This window comes from Malaclemys terrapin, chromosome 12 (genome assembly GCF_027887155.1).
Source record: "Malaclemys terrapin pileata isolate rMalTer1 chromosome 12, rMalTer1.hap1, whole genome shotgun sequence".
In the NCBI taxonomy this organism is placed as follows: Eukaryota; Metazoa; Chordata; order Testudines; family Emydidae; genus Malaclemys; species Malaclemys terrapin.
Window position 1 is genome coordinate 43756192 of NC_071516.1, and position 14518 is coordinate 43770709.

At 41.0% G+C, this 14518-nt stretch overlaps 2 protein-coding genes and 1 pseudogene across 2 annotated transcripts; 1 reads left to right on the forward strand and 2 right to left on the reverse strand.

Moving 5' to 3' along the window:
* Nucleotides 1–388: 388 nt before the first annotated feature.
* On the forward strand, nucleotides 389–1311 carry LOC128846285 (olfactory receptor 10A7-like; annotated as a pseudogene).
* A 4798-nt stretch (nucleotides 1312–6109) lies between these two features.
* LOC128845940 (olfactory receptor 10A7-like) lies at nucleotides 6110–6922 on the reverse strand. Its single transcript, XM_054045041.1, has one exon. The coding sequence runs from the start codon at nucleotides 6920–6922 to the stop codon at nucleotides 6110–6112; it is 813 nt and encodes a 270-aa protein (XP_053901016.1).
* Nucleotides 6923–13280: 6358 nt separating this feature from the next.
* LOC128846100 (olfactory receptor 11L1-like) lies at nucleotides 13281–14240 on the reverse strand. The gene has a single exon (XM_054045173.1). It carries the CDS (start codon nucleotides 14238–14240, stop codon nucleotides 13281–13283), a length of 960 nt encoding a protein of 319 aa, XP_053901148.1.
* Nucleotides 14241–14518: the final 278 nt, after the last annotated feature.

The following is a 14518-nucleotide window of genomic DNA, read 5'->3' on the forward strand; positions in this document are numbered from 1 at the left end:
GTAAACAAGTAACTTGGGTTTACATGAAACCTGTCCATCTATCCATTGGTTTATTGGTCTATCTAGCTATTGATCTTTCCGTCATTGTGTTGCTCTGTCTGTGAGTCTGTCCATCTAGTTGAGGGGCCCGTTCCAGGCAGTCCTGATATTTTACACTGAAACTATGAACTTTTGGGAATGATTCTTTCCCTTGAGACATTTTTTCTCGCATAGAAAACAATGAAAGTTTAGCCACTGACATATCTTTGAGGATCTGGGCTCCAACTCCCATTCAATGGCCATGGGAGTTGGGACCCTAAATTCCATGTGAGCCTTTGACTATTTCTCCTTATTTCCTTCAGTGGGTCATTTCTTCACATGATATCTTCTTATTAGTTGTCTCCCACAGATGAAATATGCAATGGAATCAAGAAGGGGGAACCTCACCACGGTGACTGAATTCATTCTACTAGGATTATCCAAAAACCATGAGCTGGAGGTGCCTCTGTTCTCCATCTATCTGTTCATTTACACCATTACCCTGATGGGCAACTTATCACCATGGACACAGCCCATCACACCCCCATATATTTCTTTCTCCGAGTCTTATGCTTCCTGGAGATCTGCTACACCTCAGGCACTGTCCCCAAGATGCTGGTGGGCTGTGTTGCCCAAATGTATTTCCTGCTATTCTTTGGGGCCTCAGAGTGCTTCCTACTTGCTGCCATGGCGTATGACCACTACATGGTTATATACAACCCATTGAGATACAGGCTCATCATGAATGGGAGGGTCTGCCTTTCCTTGACAGTTCTCTCATGGTTCAGTGGTAATGTGGTGTCCCTAGTACAGACAGCCTGGGTTTTCACCTTGCCATTTTATGGGTCCAATCAGATTAACTATTTCTTCTGTGATATTCCCCCATTGATTAAGCTTTCTTGCATTGACACATCTCAGTATGAAATGCAGTTGTTTACAGCTACGATACTGGTTATCTTCACTCCATTTTCTCTCATTATTGTGTCCTACACCTTTATCATCTCCACCATCTTAAAGATGGCATTGACTGAAGGCAGACACAAAGCCTTCTCCACCTGCTCCTCACATCTCTTTGTGGTGACATTGTATTACAAGAGTGGCAGCCTGATCTATTTTAGACCCAAGTTCACTGACTCACCAGACAGCAACAAAGTGCTGGCTCTGATATACACAACCATCACCCCCACCTTGAACCCCTTTATCTATCACCTGAGGAACAAGGAAGTGAAAGTGGCTCTAAGGAGACTGTAGGGGGACAGGATGAAGAGAAAAATATTTTCTCAAAGAAAGTAATTTGGGCACAGAACTTGTTCTGATATCAGTTACACAATTGTGCAAATTTGGAGTAGCTCCATTGACAACCATGGCATTCAATGTTATGGCTGAACTAGTGTTGAAACACTGCAAAATGGAACATGCAAAAATGTTAACATTTTGTCAATTTTTTGTTGGGCTTGAAATTAAACATTTTGGCCAAAAAAGTCACCAAAGTTTCAGAAATGATGCTTGTCTCTGTAGCTGCTTGAAACACAGAGAAAAATTACAAAAACTCATCTACAATTCAGATTAATATGCATAGATTTTTTTTTCATCTCAGCTAAAATTTACAATGAAAAATGATGTTGAAAAATCGGATTTTTGGAAAAAAATGTTGATGTTCTGTATGTCAAATCATTGTATGTTAGATGATATGTGCACATGATTGTCCTCTAATTACATGTATTTATTGTGAATGGATTGCCTAGATCTGGGAAAGGGATATGAACAGCATTACCTCTAGGTTGATTGCAAATTTAAGGTCAATGCTGACCAGCAGCTATTAATTTAATCATGAATGGTTGGTTGACTGTGGCAAAGTAAGCTGGTAGTTCAGTCACTCCTTCCTGGCAGAAGTGTCCACATGTGAGGAAACTTCCTTCTGAATTCTCATTCACCACTGCCCTGTTTTGCCAAGGTTTGAAATAAACCACGGTATATGCGGGCATAATTTTCCATGACATTGTGTCTTCTGTAATGGATTACACCTGTACAGAAGAATGACAGAGCAGATGTAAAATGCTACCAGAATAGAATGATAGGTCCTGGTTCCTCTCTAAAAGACTCTGGTGTAAATCAGAAATGACTGCATTGACATTTATAGTCTCATTCAGAGGTGTGAATGAGTACTCAAGGTGCAAGGCGGTGGACATTCATGTTCTACTTTCCTTTGAAACTTTTGAAATTAAAGCCATTGTACTGGCATCAAGGAGGGGGCTGAATCATGGCAAGGATGTTGAAAGTGGAGTAACACACTGATGTCTCAGACCTATTGTGTAAGGCTCTCAATAAATAGGACTGGTAGCAGCAGAGCAGGTGAAAATGATGTCTGGTCACCAGGGGTAAAAGTAAGTCAGGACACTTACTGGTATGGGGCCGGGGCGGGCCTCAGGTGGAAGGGGCGGGGCGGGGGGTCAGCATCCCCCAGCCGGCCCTTCTAGGCCGCCTGGCCTGCTGGAGCTCCCATGTTGATTTAAAGGGCCTGACATTAAAGTACTGCCACAGCAAAGGACAGTCTTAAAGCTTGCCTCCCCTGTAGGCGGCCCTGCCGGTAAGAACCCTACCAGCAGGGCTGCCTACAGGGGAGGCAAAAGGGGCAGGGACATTAAAGTGCTTTAATGTGGGCTAGGTATGGGCCAATGCAGTTCTTACCGGTATGCCATACCTGCCCCTACCAGTTCACTTTCACCCCTGCTGGTCACCAAAGCGCAGATCCACAAAGGGACTTAGCACCTCAACATGAGATTTAGGCAGGTTTAGGCACCACTGCAATCCACAAACACCTGTTCTTCTGCCAATAAACTCTGTAGGCACCTAAACTAACTAATGGAGAGATTTTTAAAGGTATTTAGGTGCCTAGTGGGATTTTCAAAAGCATCTAAACACCTATTGAAATCCATACCTTTAAAAATCTGGCCCTAGGCACCTAAATTTGTACTGTCAACATTTCCTTAGTGCCTAAATTTCTGCCTCTAGGCATGCCCATTTGACACCAAAGCTGCAGCATGATAAAAAAAACTGTGAAGATCGGTGTTCCCCATAAGAATATGCTTAAGGTTGGCGGGTTGTCTGTGGGCGAGGACTGGCCTGCCTCCCAAGGTCTGAGGTGTTAACACCACCCTATACCGAAAACCCACCGACCGCTACGCCTACCTTCATGCCTCCAGCTTCCACTCCGGACACATCACATGATCCATCGTCTACAGCCAAGCACTGAGGTACAACCGCATCTGCTCTAACCCCTCAGACAGAGACCAACACCTACAAGATCTTCACCAAGCATTCTCAAAACTACAATACCCACACAAGGAAATAAAGAAACAAATCAACAGAGCCAGATGTGTACCCAGAAGCCTCCTGCTACAAGACAGGCCCAAAAAAGAAACCAACAGAACTCCACTGGCCATCACCTACAGTCCCCAGCTTAAACCTCTCCAATGCATCATCAGTGATCTACAACCCATCCTGGACAATGATCCCTCACTTTCACAGACCTTGGGAGGCAGGCCAGTCCTCGCCCACAGACAACCCACCAACCTTAATCATATTCTCACCAGCAACCACGCACCACACCATAGCAATTCTAACTCAGGAACCAACCCATGCAACAAACCTCGATGCCAACTCTGCCCACATATCTAAACCAGCAACACCATCACAGGACCTAACCAGATCAGCTACAACATCACCGTCTCATTCACCTGCACGTGCACCAATGTTATATATGCCATCATGTGCCAGCAATGCCCCTCTGCTATGTACATTGGCCAAACTGGACAGTCACTATGCAAGATGATAAATGGACACAAGTCAGATATCAGGAATGGCAATATACAAAAACCTGTAGGAGAACACTTCAACCTCCCTGGCCACACAATAGCAGATGCAAAGGTAGCCATCTTACGGCAAAAAAACTTCAGGACCAGACTCCAAAGAGAAACTGCTGAGCTCCAGTTCATTTGCAAATTTGATACCATCAGATCAGGATTAAACAAAGACTGCGAATGGCTATCCAACTACAGAAGCAGTTTCTTCTCCCTTGGTGTTCACACCTCTACTGCTAGCAGAGCACCTCACCCTCCCTGATTGAACTAACCTCGTTATCTCCACACTGATTTATACCTGTCTCTGGAAATTACCATTACTTGCATCTGAAGAAGTGAGGTTCTTACCCATGAAAGCTTATGATCCCAATACTTCTGTTAGTCTTAAAGGTGCCACAGGACCCTCTGTTGCTTTTTACAGATTCAGACTAACACGGCTACCCCTCTGATAATTATCACAGTTGTGCAACATCATAAGTTTTAAGTATTTTTTTCTGATTTTTATCAGTTTAAATGTTCGTAGTTGTGGGAAATAATGGGGGGGACAGACAAGAGAGTGTGTCATTATTTAACGACAGGAGACGTTAATTTCAAAAAGTTAAAACTTTATAATCACTAAAACAGAAACTGAAATCACATAACAAAATATACAAGGTAAATATCCTTACATCAAATTCTAATAAGTTCCCAAGCAGCATTTGTCTTACTTTGCCTATCCATAAATTTCTATTCAAAGGAAATATTTTTGTTGTTTTGTGTGTGTAGGGTGAAATTGACGTTTACCCTCATTTACCAATAAAAATCTCATCCTTCAAACCTACCTTTAAGTCAGTGGTTAGAGCATGTAGCCAAAACATAGAAAGCCCATGTTTGAATCCCTTCTATTTCTCAGGCAAAGAGTGAAACTGACCTGGGGGTCTCCCATATTTTTGGTGAGTGCCCTGAACAGTGGGCTAAAGCTTATAAGAGAAGCTGCCTCCTCTCCCTGACATTTTGTGTGCAGTTGGGCTTGCTCTGAGAATGCCTACTGGATGAGGTACACCACATGTTAGGCCCATGGAACTTGAAAGGTGCCTTGTGAGGATATTGACCATTGTAGCAGTGGATATATGTCTCCAAGTTTTGCATCTGTTGTTATGGCAGGGGCTGGTGCTGCTTTGTTTTGGTGGATCCTGGTGGGGAACTTCTGATAATGAGCTTGGTGATGTTGGGGGGTTGTTTGAAGGCCAAAAGAAGGAGTTTGGGAAAGATTTCTTTCAGGATGTGGCCCCCAGTGAGTATGCATTGTAATTTTTAATTATACTTACATTCATAAATCTGCTAGACAGCAAAAAAGCATGTTCTTAACAAAGAGACTGGATTTCTGGCACATTATAACCATCTGTAACCCACTAACCCCACTTTGTCCGATTATTGTAGAAGTGTTAACTGCCTACTTCACCTTCAATGATTTCTTGCAACATGTGTTAACTCCTTATCTATTCCACCCTTGTATTTAGCTGTGATTCTGAGTACCTTTCTCCGACCTGAAGAAAAGCTCCATGTAAGAGCAAAAGCTTGTCTCTTTCACCAGCAGAAGTTGGTCCACTAAAAGATATCACCTCCCCCAACTTGTGTCTTTAATATCCTGGGACAAACACAGCTACAACAATACTGCAAACAATGTATACCTCATGTAGACCATCTGTACTGAGGAGAAATTCATCGCTACTTAAACCCCTAAAATCCCTGCCCATCTTTCAGTGCAGCTCATTTGACTCACATTACCGCAAGCAGATCCAGGGTCCATCCAGACTATATCTTATGAGTCAACCTATACTGGCCCTGCAGTCCATACTTTTAAACTGGCCCTTCCTCACACTTGGGGTCTTACTATAGGTAATAGAACAGCCCTAATAATTAAGGACACCCACATGAGCTGTGGTTTGCTACATTGCATCGCATGATGAGCTCCCTTTCTATATATCTGTTAGTCTTTAAGGTGCCACCAGACTCCTTCTTGTTTTTGTAGATACAGACTAACACGGCTACCTCCTGATACTTTCTATATATTTGATTGCAACTTACCATAAATGCCTACAACATAGTTTGTGATTGGTTATAAAAGTCATAGTCTTACTTAGAGATTTTCTCAGGGACTCCTTGACCTCTTTGTTTCTCAGGCTGTAGATGAGGGGGTTGGCCAGGGGAGTCAGGACAGTGTAGAAGACAGAGAGCACTTTGTTCAGGTCTCACAATTCAGCAGTGTCTGGGAGCATGTACACAATGATTAGGGTCCCATAGAAAATTGTGACCATGATGAGGTGAGAGGAGCATGTGGAAAAAGCCTTTTGCCTTCCCGTGGTGGAAGGGATTCTCAAGATGGTGCTGATGATACACACGTAAGATGTCAGGGTTAAGAGAAATGGAAGAAGAATCATTATGAAGGAGAGAAGGAAGATCACAAGAACCATCTTGCTGGTGTCACTGCAGGACAATTTGAGCAATGCGATGTAATCACAAAAGAAATGGTCAATTTCATTGGGCCCACAGAAAATCATTTGTGACATCCAACATGCTGTGTTGGTACTGACTGTAAAGCCACTTAGCCAAGACCCAACTGCTAGCTGGAGGGAAAACTGATCATTCATAAGGGCTGCATAATGCAGGGGTTTGCATATGGCTAAATACCGATCATAAGACATCACTGCTAGGAGACAACATTCTGTAGCTACCAGACAAGCAAAGCAATACAGTTGTACAATACAGCCCGCAACAGAAATGGTTCTGTCCCCAGTCAGGAGACTGGCCAGCAACATGGGCAGGATGTTTGAGGTGTAGCAGGTCTCCAAGCAGGACAAGTTCCCCAGGAAGAAATACATGGGGGTGTGAAGATGCTGATCAGCCACAACTAGCACAACGATGAGGATGTTCCCAGCCATGGTCACAATGTAGATCACTAGAAACAGCAGGAAGAGAAGGACCTGCAGTTCAGGGAGATTCCCAAATCCCAGGAGGATGAATTCTGTGACGCCTGTTTGATTTCCCCATTTGGAGTCTTCCATGGGTTGTATCTACAGAAAATAACTCACAATAATAAATAAATGAATTCTGTCACTGTTTGATTTCCCCTCACTCTGTTTTCCATGACCAGTCCCAAAAAGATAGTTAAACAAAGCTTTACAATGTTATTTGATGAAGTTAGGAATTTAATATAGGGTCAATAATTTAAGCCTATAAAGATTATAATTTAAACTCCCATTTTCCTGGTGATTACTAATGTTATTTTTGACCTGATACTCCGGACAGTGAACATGCATTTTTTGGTATCTCTGATGCTTGAGGCATCTGATGTCAGCTTAAAAGTAACTTGACATTTCATTAGCCACAAACCTTGTTAATACAACCAAATGCAATTTCCATTTCTTCCAACTCGAACTCTGGTCTCCTTTGGTATCATGCAGGTGTGATATTATCTGATTAAAATATGACCATATAGATCATTGTTGCAACCACTGTTCTATATTTGCAGCAAATATTGTACAAAGGTTGTTGAGTGAGATGTCTATGAAAAGGTTATGTTTTGCTGGTTATGATTATGCTATCTGTATGCATGTATCATTTTTGTATTTGAAGTTATAAGTATTGGCTCTATACCTGGATTTCAAATGTTTGCTCCTGGGGTATAGCCCACAAGATAGCGCCCAGCACATCTTGAAGGGACTATTCAAGTTAAATGGTTCATCAAGAAACACTTGGTTGAAAATGGACCATGGGAAATGCCCATCTACACTGAGTGGACTGTCATGCAAACTTGTTGTCTGGAGTATAGGTAATGGCTTCCTGCAATGGCTGAGCAAAATGGATAGACATGGGACTTTCCCATGTGACTCCAAATTCCATCTGGTTACTGTAATTTTCCACAGTAAGAACAATGGGATGCCCTCCACATAGAAAAAGCTATAAAAGGCCCTGGAAACACGTCCATTATGTCTCCAATCCTGCCTCTTACCTCTGGAGGAACTTTGCAACAAACTGAAACTCTGAACAATGGACTGAATGACCCACCCAAGCTGTGGATGTATTCCAGAAACTTGACTTAACCCAGCAGTTTATTCCATCACTGTTACAAACCTGAACCAAGAACTTTGCCATTACTGTATGCAATTGATTCCTTTAACCAATTTTAACTCCCACCTTTCTTTCTTCTTTTTTACGAATAAACCTTTAGATTTTAGACACTAAAAGATTGGCATCAGCGTGATTTTTGGATAAGATCTAAGTTATATATTGACCTGGGTGTGTAGCTGGTCCTTTGGGATCAGAAGAACCTATTATTTGATGAGATTGTAAAGAACCACTCATCTTTGAATCCAGTGTTTTTGGTGGTGATATAAGAACTGGAATGCCAGAGGAAACTGCCTTTATGTCTTCTTGTTATCCAGTGTGGTGAAACAAGTTTACTTTTGTTGCTAGTTTGGTATATCCTATGGGGGATTAGCCATCAGTCTTGGGGTGTATCTTTCCTATTTCTCAGCAGTTCGTCCTGAATTTGGCATCCTCAGTTGTGACCCACTAAGGCACGGTTACAGCAGGTACCACACTTTCCTAACTGTTCCCATACAGTAGTATGGATGGAATCCAAATCCCTTCTGAATCACTGAAAACTGACAGACAATTTCCTTTCTTAAGCAATGAGGGTCTGATTTTCAAAGTTATTTAGGTGGCCAAAGATGTCAATAGCTGCCTAGGACTGGAGTCACAACAGGATTTAGCTTCCTAACTGCCACTTTAGGCACCTAAATCCCAGAATCAGGCCCCACTGGGATTGACAAAACCCCCACTCAGCTGCCCCCAAACCCTGAAGGTGCCTGAACTTGATCAGCACCTAAATTTTGGTTGTAAAAGTCTCCCAGGTCACTATGTTTCTGCCCCACACCATGGCTGGCCATCCCAGTGGATTTCTAGGAGCCTAAAATTTAGGCACATTGACAATGCCAACAAAGTACCTTTTTGAATCTTGCCCTTTACTGGACTTTTAAAAGCTGGCTGAGCTAGATGGTGCCCAACCTACGCAGGACCTTTTGAAAATTGCACTGCACGCCTGTATGCATCATGAGGCACCCACAAATGCCTTTTAAAATCTGACCCCTTATCTTCAACTGTTCTATATCAGTAGAATTGCAATAACTTTCAGGAGCTACACAGGTTTAAACCAGATGGGGATCTGACCCATTGACTGCAGTGGCATTGAATATCTGGCCCAGTGCATTCAAAAAATGAGATAGTCAAGATTTAAACTATTCTCTATAATGGAAGATACCGCTCTCACTTCTACTTAGTCTACTTTTGTAAGATTTCCTGACCTTCCAATTCCTCATTCAGCCTACAAGTAAAATATATATAATAGTATACCTGCGAAGCTAACAAAAGTACAAAAATATCTCTGTTATCCCCCTTAAAAGTCAAAGTTACTTATGTTTAAATCACAACCTTCTAGTTAAATACTTCCGAATTTCTAAACCGTTTTCTAAGAGCTGAAGCTCAGCAACTGGCATCAAGATTATATATATTTCAGCTGAGAAACATGCTCTCTTACTGCCTTATTTTTTGTTTAATGTCAGACTCTTCTGTGATAGTTCAAAGGACCAAGAAGATCAATTACACTTGTTCAGGTAGGCTGGAATTTTCAAAGGAGCCTAATGGAGTTAGGCACAAAGGGTAAATTTTTCAAAAGTGCCCAATGGCCTGATTTTAAAAGATATTTAGGCACCTAGTGGGATATTCAAAAGAAATTAAGGACCTAAATGTGGCCCTAAGTTATTTGTTTCATAGTCCTCACACCACATGAAAGCATGAAGGTGAGTTGTCCCACTAAATCCTCTAGCCCACAGACATACCAATTCTTCTGAAATAACATGTCCAAAACCCTGTGTAAATTCCTGTCTCACTGGTTTCTCTGAATATCATCACAGATTCTAACAGGTGTATTAAATGTAACTATGAATTTGAAAACTGAAGAGTGTTTTTGATTTTTGTGTGTGTGGTTTTTTTTGCTCTTGTTTGTGATTAAAAATGGCTAACTGACTAAAAGGAGAATATTGATATTCATTGAAATTGTTAACATTGGCTTTGGAATATAAAAACAAATATCAATTTTTGCAAGCTTTCTAAAAATGTTAAATGATGCTTTGGATTTTTTGAGAACCACGAATATTCCTTTATTGGATATTCATTGTTTTTTTAAAAAAACATGAAAAAAAATCAGTGAGAGGTGTAGACAAAAAAAAATATTCATTTCCTTTGAAATTTTTGGCAGAAATTGAAATATTTTTTGATGTGATCTACTGTTCAATATCTGAACTTCTGGTAAAAAGAGATAACCCCAAATCACAAAAAGAAACTATCCCAGGATTAAAATGTTGAGCAAGAAACAGGACTTTCTCAGCGCCTATAACTAACCAATCTCAAGTCAAAACTTCTAGATCTTCACAAGAATTTGAGACTTCATCACAGGAGTGGATGTCAAAATCACTTCACCTTCTGTATTAGTTTTCCAGTGGGGAGAGAATGAAGAAGATGGACTGGCCTGTGTTTCATCTTCTCTGATGCTTCAAACCAGCAAACTACAAAGGGACTTAGGCACCTAGAAAATCACTGGGATTCACAAAACCTGAATTTAGCATCCAAGTATCCTATAGAATGAATGGTGGGAGAGATAGGCACCTCAAAATGGGAGCCACTTAAGATGTCAAGAGGTGAAGTGTGTCCCGAGCACTCTTAGGGAGTTTGATGCCAGAGTCTGTGCTGCACAGAAACACCGATCTTTCTTAAGCAACCTGGGCTTGATTTTCAAAGTTATTTAGGTAGCTGCCTAGGACTTGAGTCACAACAGGATTCCGCTGCCTAACTGCCACTTTAGGCACCGAAATCCCATAATCAGGCCCCTCTGGAATTCACAAAATCGCCACTCAGAAGCCCCCCAAACCCGAAGATGCCTAAACTTGTTCGGTGCCTAAATTTTGGTTGTAAAAGTCCCCCAGGTGCCTACGTTTCTGCCCCACACCAGAGCAGACGATCCCAGTAGTTTTCTAGATGCCTAAAATTTAAGCACATTGACAATATCAACAAGCCTTTGTGATACTAGCCCTTTAGTGGAGCTTTCAAAGCTAGATGAGCTTTCTTGTGCCCAGCCTACTCGGGACCTTTTGAAAATTGCACTATGAACCTGTATGCATCTTAAGGTGCTCATAAACTCCTTTGAAAATCTGGACCCATATCTTCAAACTGTTTTATATCAGCAGAGCTGCAATAACTTTCCAGAGCTACGCCAGTTTACACCAGGTGAAGATCTTTCCCCTTGACTGCACTTGCATTGGATATCTGGCCCAGTGAATTGAAAAATGAGACAGTCAAGATTTAAATCATTCTCTATAATGGAAGACACCTCCCTCGCTTCTACTTAGTCTACTTTTATAAGATTTCCTGACTTTCCAATTCCTCATTCAGCCTACACGTAAAAATATATAGTAGTATACCCGTGAAGCTAACAAAAATATAAAAACATGTCTATCATCCTTAAAGGTCATTTCCTGACGTTTGAATCCCATACTTCTAGTTGAATACTTCTGAATCGGGAAACAGTTTCATTATAACTGAAGCTCATCAGCTGGCATCAAGATTATATACACTTCAACTGAGAAAAACGCTTTATTATTGCCTTATTTTTCATTTAGCATGAGATTTTTCTGTGAGAGTCCTATGGACCAAGAAGATAAATCACACTTGCTTACTTAGTCTGGGATTTTCAAAGAAGCATAAGGGATTTGGGCAGCAAGGGTAATATTTTCAAAAGTCTAATGGCCTGATTTTGAAAGGTACTTAGGCATCTAGTGGGATTTTCAAAAGCACTTATGTGCCTTAATGTGACTTGTTTCATAGTACACCCAACTCAGAAATTACACAAAGGTGAGTTCTCCCATTAAATCCTCTAGCCCACAGACTTTCCAAATCTTCTGAAATAACTTGTCTAAAACCCTGTGTAAATTCCTGGTGGCCAGGTTGCTCTGCATTTCATTGCAGATTCTAACAGGTGTATTAAATGTAACTATGAATTGGGAAACTAAAAAGGTTTGTTGAACTTTTTGTGTTTCTTTGTTCTGTACTGTGATGAAAAATGGCTTCCTTACTAAATGGAGAATATTGATTATCATTGAAATTGTTAAAATTTCCTTTGATAAATTAAACCAAATACCAATCAGTTTCCTTTAAATTTTTTAGGCTCTTCCCTTCCTCTGGAGGTGATAGGTCGGATCACCTTTATAACAGCCCCAGATTGCCTTATTTCAATGTGATTACTTTGGAATGTGAGGCTGTGACCATAGGCTTCCCAGTTTATGGCTGCCTCTGCTGCTTAGCCAAAGGCCTTAGTTTAAGAACAGGGCCTCAGACTGTCACAGTACGAGAAGGCCCTTACACAGGCAGACAGTGATTTTGATTCTTTCTTTTATTCCTCTATAACTAGCTATGTGAGAAACATGTACCTAAATTCTTAAAATATATGCCTTTAGAGACAGGCCTGAATATCTATATCCTAACAGTAGAGATTACACTTGTGGGATAAAATTCAAAGCCATATGATAAGTTAATTTAACATGCCCCGTTGGCTTCCCCCTCTGCACTCTGCCCCCTAATCCATCACCTCTACAGGTTTTTGTGTGTGGAGGTTGGGACTTCTAAGGGTGTCTAGAAATAAAAAAATCCCATTGAACTTCCTTTGAAACAACCCATTGAGCTACCTTTGAGAAATTCCAGTTACAACCTATATTCACATGCCTAGTATTGTTGACTTCAATAGGACCACTCGCATGAATAAGTAATATTCAAATAACAAGAGACAATCCCATAACAATAATTTCACATTTTATTTTACCTTAAAAACGTTAACTTGGACTATATGAATTTTAGGAAGGCTGTGGACAAAATGCAGAGTCCAAAGGAGAGCAACAAAAATGATGAAAGCTTTAGAAAACCTGATGTGTGAGAAAAGCTTAAAAAAAAACTGGGCATATTTAGTATTGAGAAAAAAGACTGAAGGGGGAATCTGATAACTGTCCGCAAAAATGTTAAGGTCTGGTCTAACAAGGAGAGTGATCAATTGTTCTCCATGTGCACAGAAGGCAGGACAACAAGGAACTGGCTTAATCTGCAGCAAGGGATTTAGGTTAGATAGAAGAAAAAGATTCTATCTATAATGATAGTTAAGGTCGAAAAACAAACTTCCAACAGAGGTTGTGAAATCCCAGTCACTGGAGATTTTTAACAACAGACTGCCAAACCCGTCTCAGGGATGGTCTAGGTTTATTTGTTCCTGCCTCAGTGCAGGTGGTTGGACGAGATGACCTCTCAAGTTCCCTTCCAACCCTACATTTCCATGACTCTTGCAAAAGCCACACATTTACTTAGAGCTTTTCTGAGGGCCTCCTTGACTTCTTTGTTTCTCAGGCTGTAGACGAGGGGGTTGAGCAAAGGTGTAATGACAGTGTAGAAGACAGAGAATACTTTATTCAGGTTTCTCAATGTATCAGTTTTTGGTAACATATAGGCAATGATTAGTGTCCCATAGTAAATGGTAACAACAATGAGGTGCGAAGAGCAGGTGGAAAATGCCTTTTGCTTCCCAGTGGTGGAAGGGATTCTGAGGATGGTGATGATGATGCAAATGTAGGATGTCAGAGTTAAAATGAATGGAATCACTGAGAATACTGAAGAGCATATGAAAGCAACCACCTTCAGCACATGGAGATCACTGCAGGAGAGTTTTATTACTGGGATGAAATCACAAAAGAAACTGTTTATTTCTGTTGGACCACAAAAAGTTAACTGTGACATCAATATTATTACTATGATCATAGCCAGAAACCCACTCATCCAAGATCCAACAGTTAGCTGGAGACAGAACCTATCATTCATGAGGACTGCATAATGCAGTGGTTTGCATATCGCTAAATACCGATCATATGACATCATGGATAAGAGGAAACATTCTGTACCCACCAGAGCACTAAAGAAATAAAATTGTATGATGCAGCTGCTAACAGATATGGTTCTGTCCCCAGACAGGAGACTGGCCAGCATTCTAGGCAGGACAGTGGAGCTGTAGCAGGTCTCTAAACAAGACAAGTTCCCAAGGAAAAAATACATGGGGGTATGAAGGTGCTGATCAGCCACAACTAGTGCTGCGATGAGGATGTTCCCGGCCATGGTCGCAATGTAGATCACTAGAAACACCAGGAAGAGAAGGGTCTGCAGTTCAGGGAGATTCCCGAATCCCAGAAGGCTGAATTCCGTCACTGATTGATTTCTCCTGTCTCTATTTTCCATGAACAGTCCCTACAGAAAATTAAACAAAACCTCTACAATTGTACTTGATGAAGTTAGAAAATTAATACAGAGTCAATCATTATAATTTATAAAGATAATTTAAACTCCCCTTTTCCTGCTGATTACTGGTGGTAAGTTTAAGCTGATAGTTGAGACAATGAACATTCATTTTTTTGGTATTGCTGATGCTTGAGGCATCTGATGGTAGCTTAAAAGTGACTTGACATTTCATTAGCCACAAACCTGGTTGATACAACTGGTGCCATCTCCATTTCTTC

What these genes read in the sequence shown, in the direction of transcription:
- LOC128845940 (XM_054045041.1), bottom strand. Translation starts at nt 6,922, where the DNA reads ATGGAAGACTCCAAATGGGGAAATCAAACAGGCGTCACAGAATTCATC.
- LOC128846100 (XM_054045173.1), bottom strand. Translation starts at nt 14,240, where the DNA reads ATGGAAAATAGAGACAGGAGAAATCAATCAGTGACGGAATTCAGCCTT.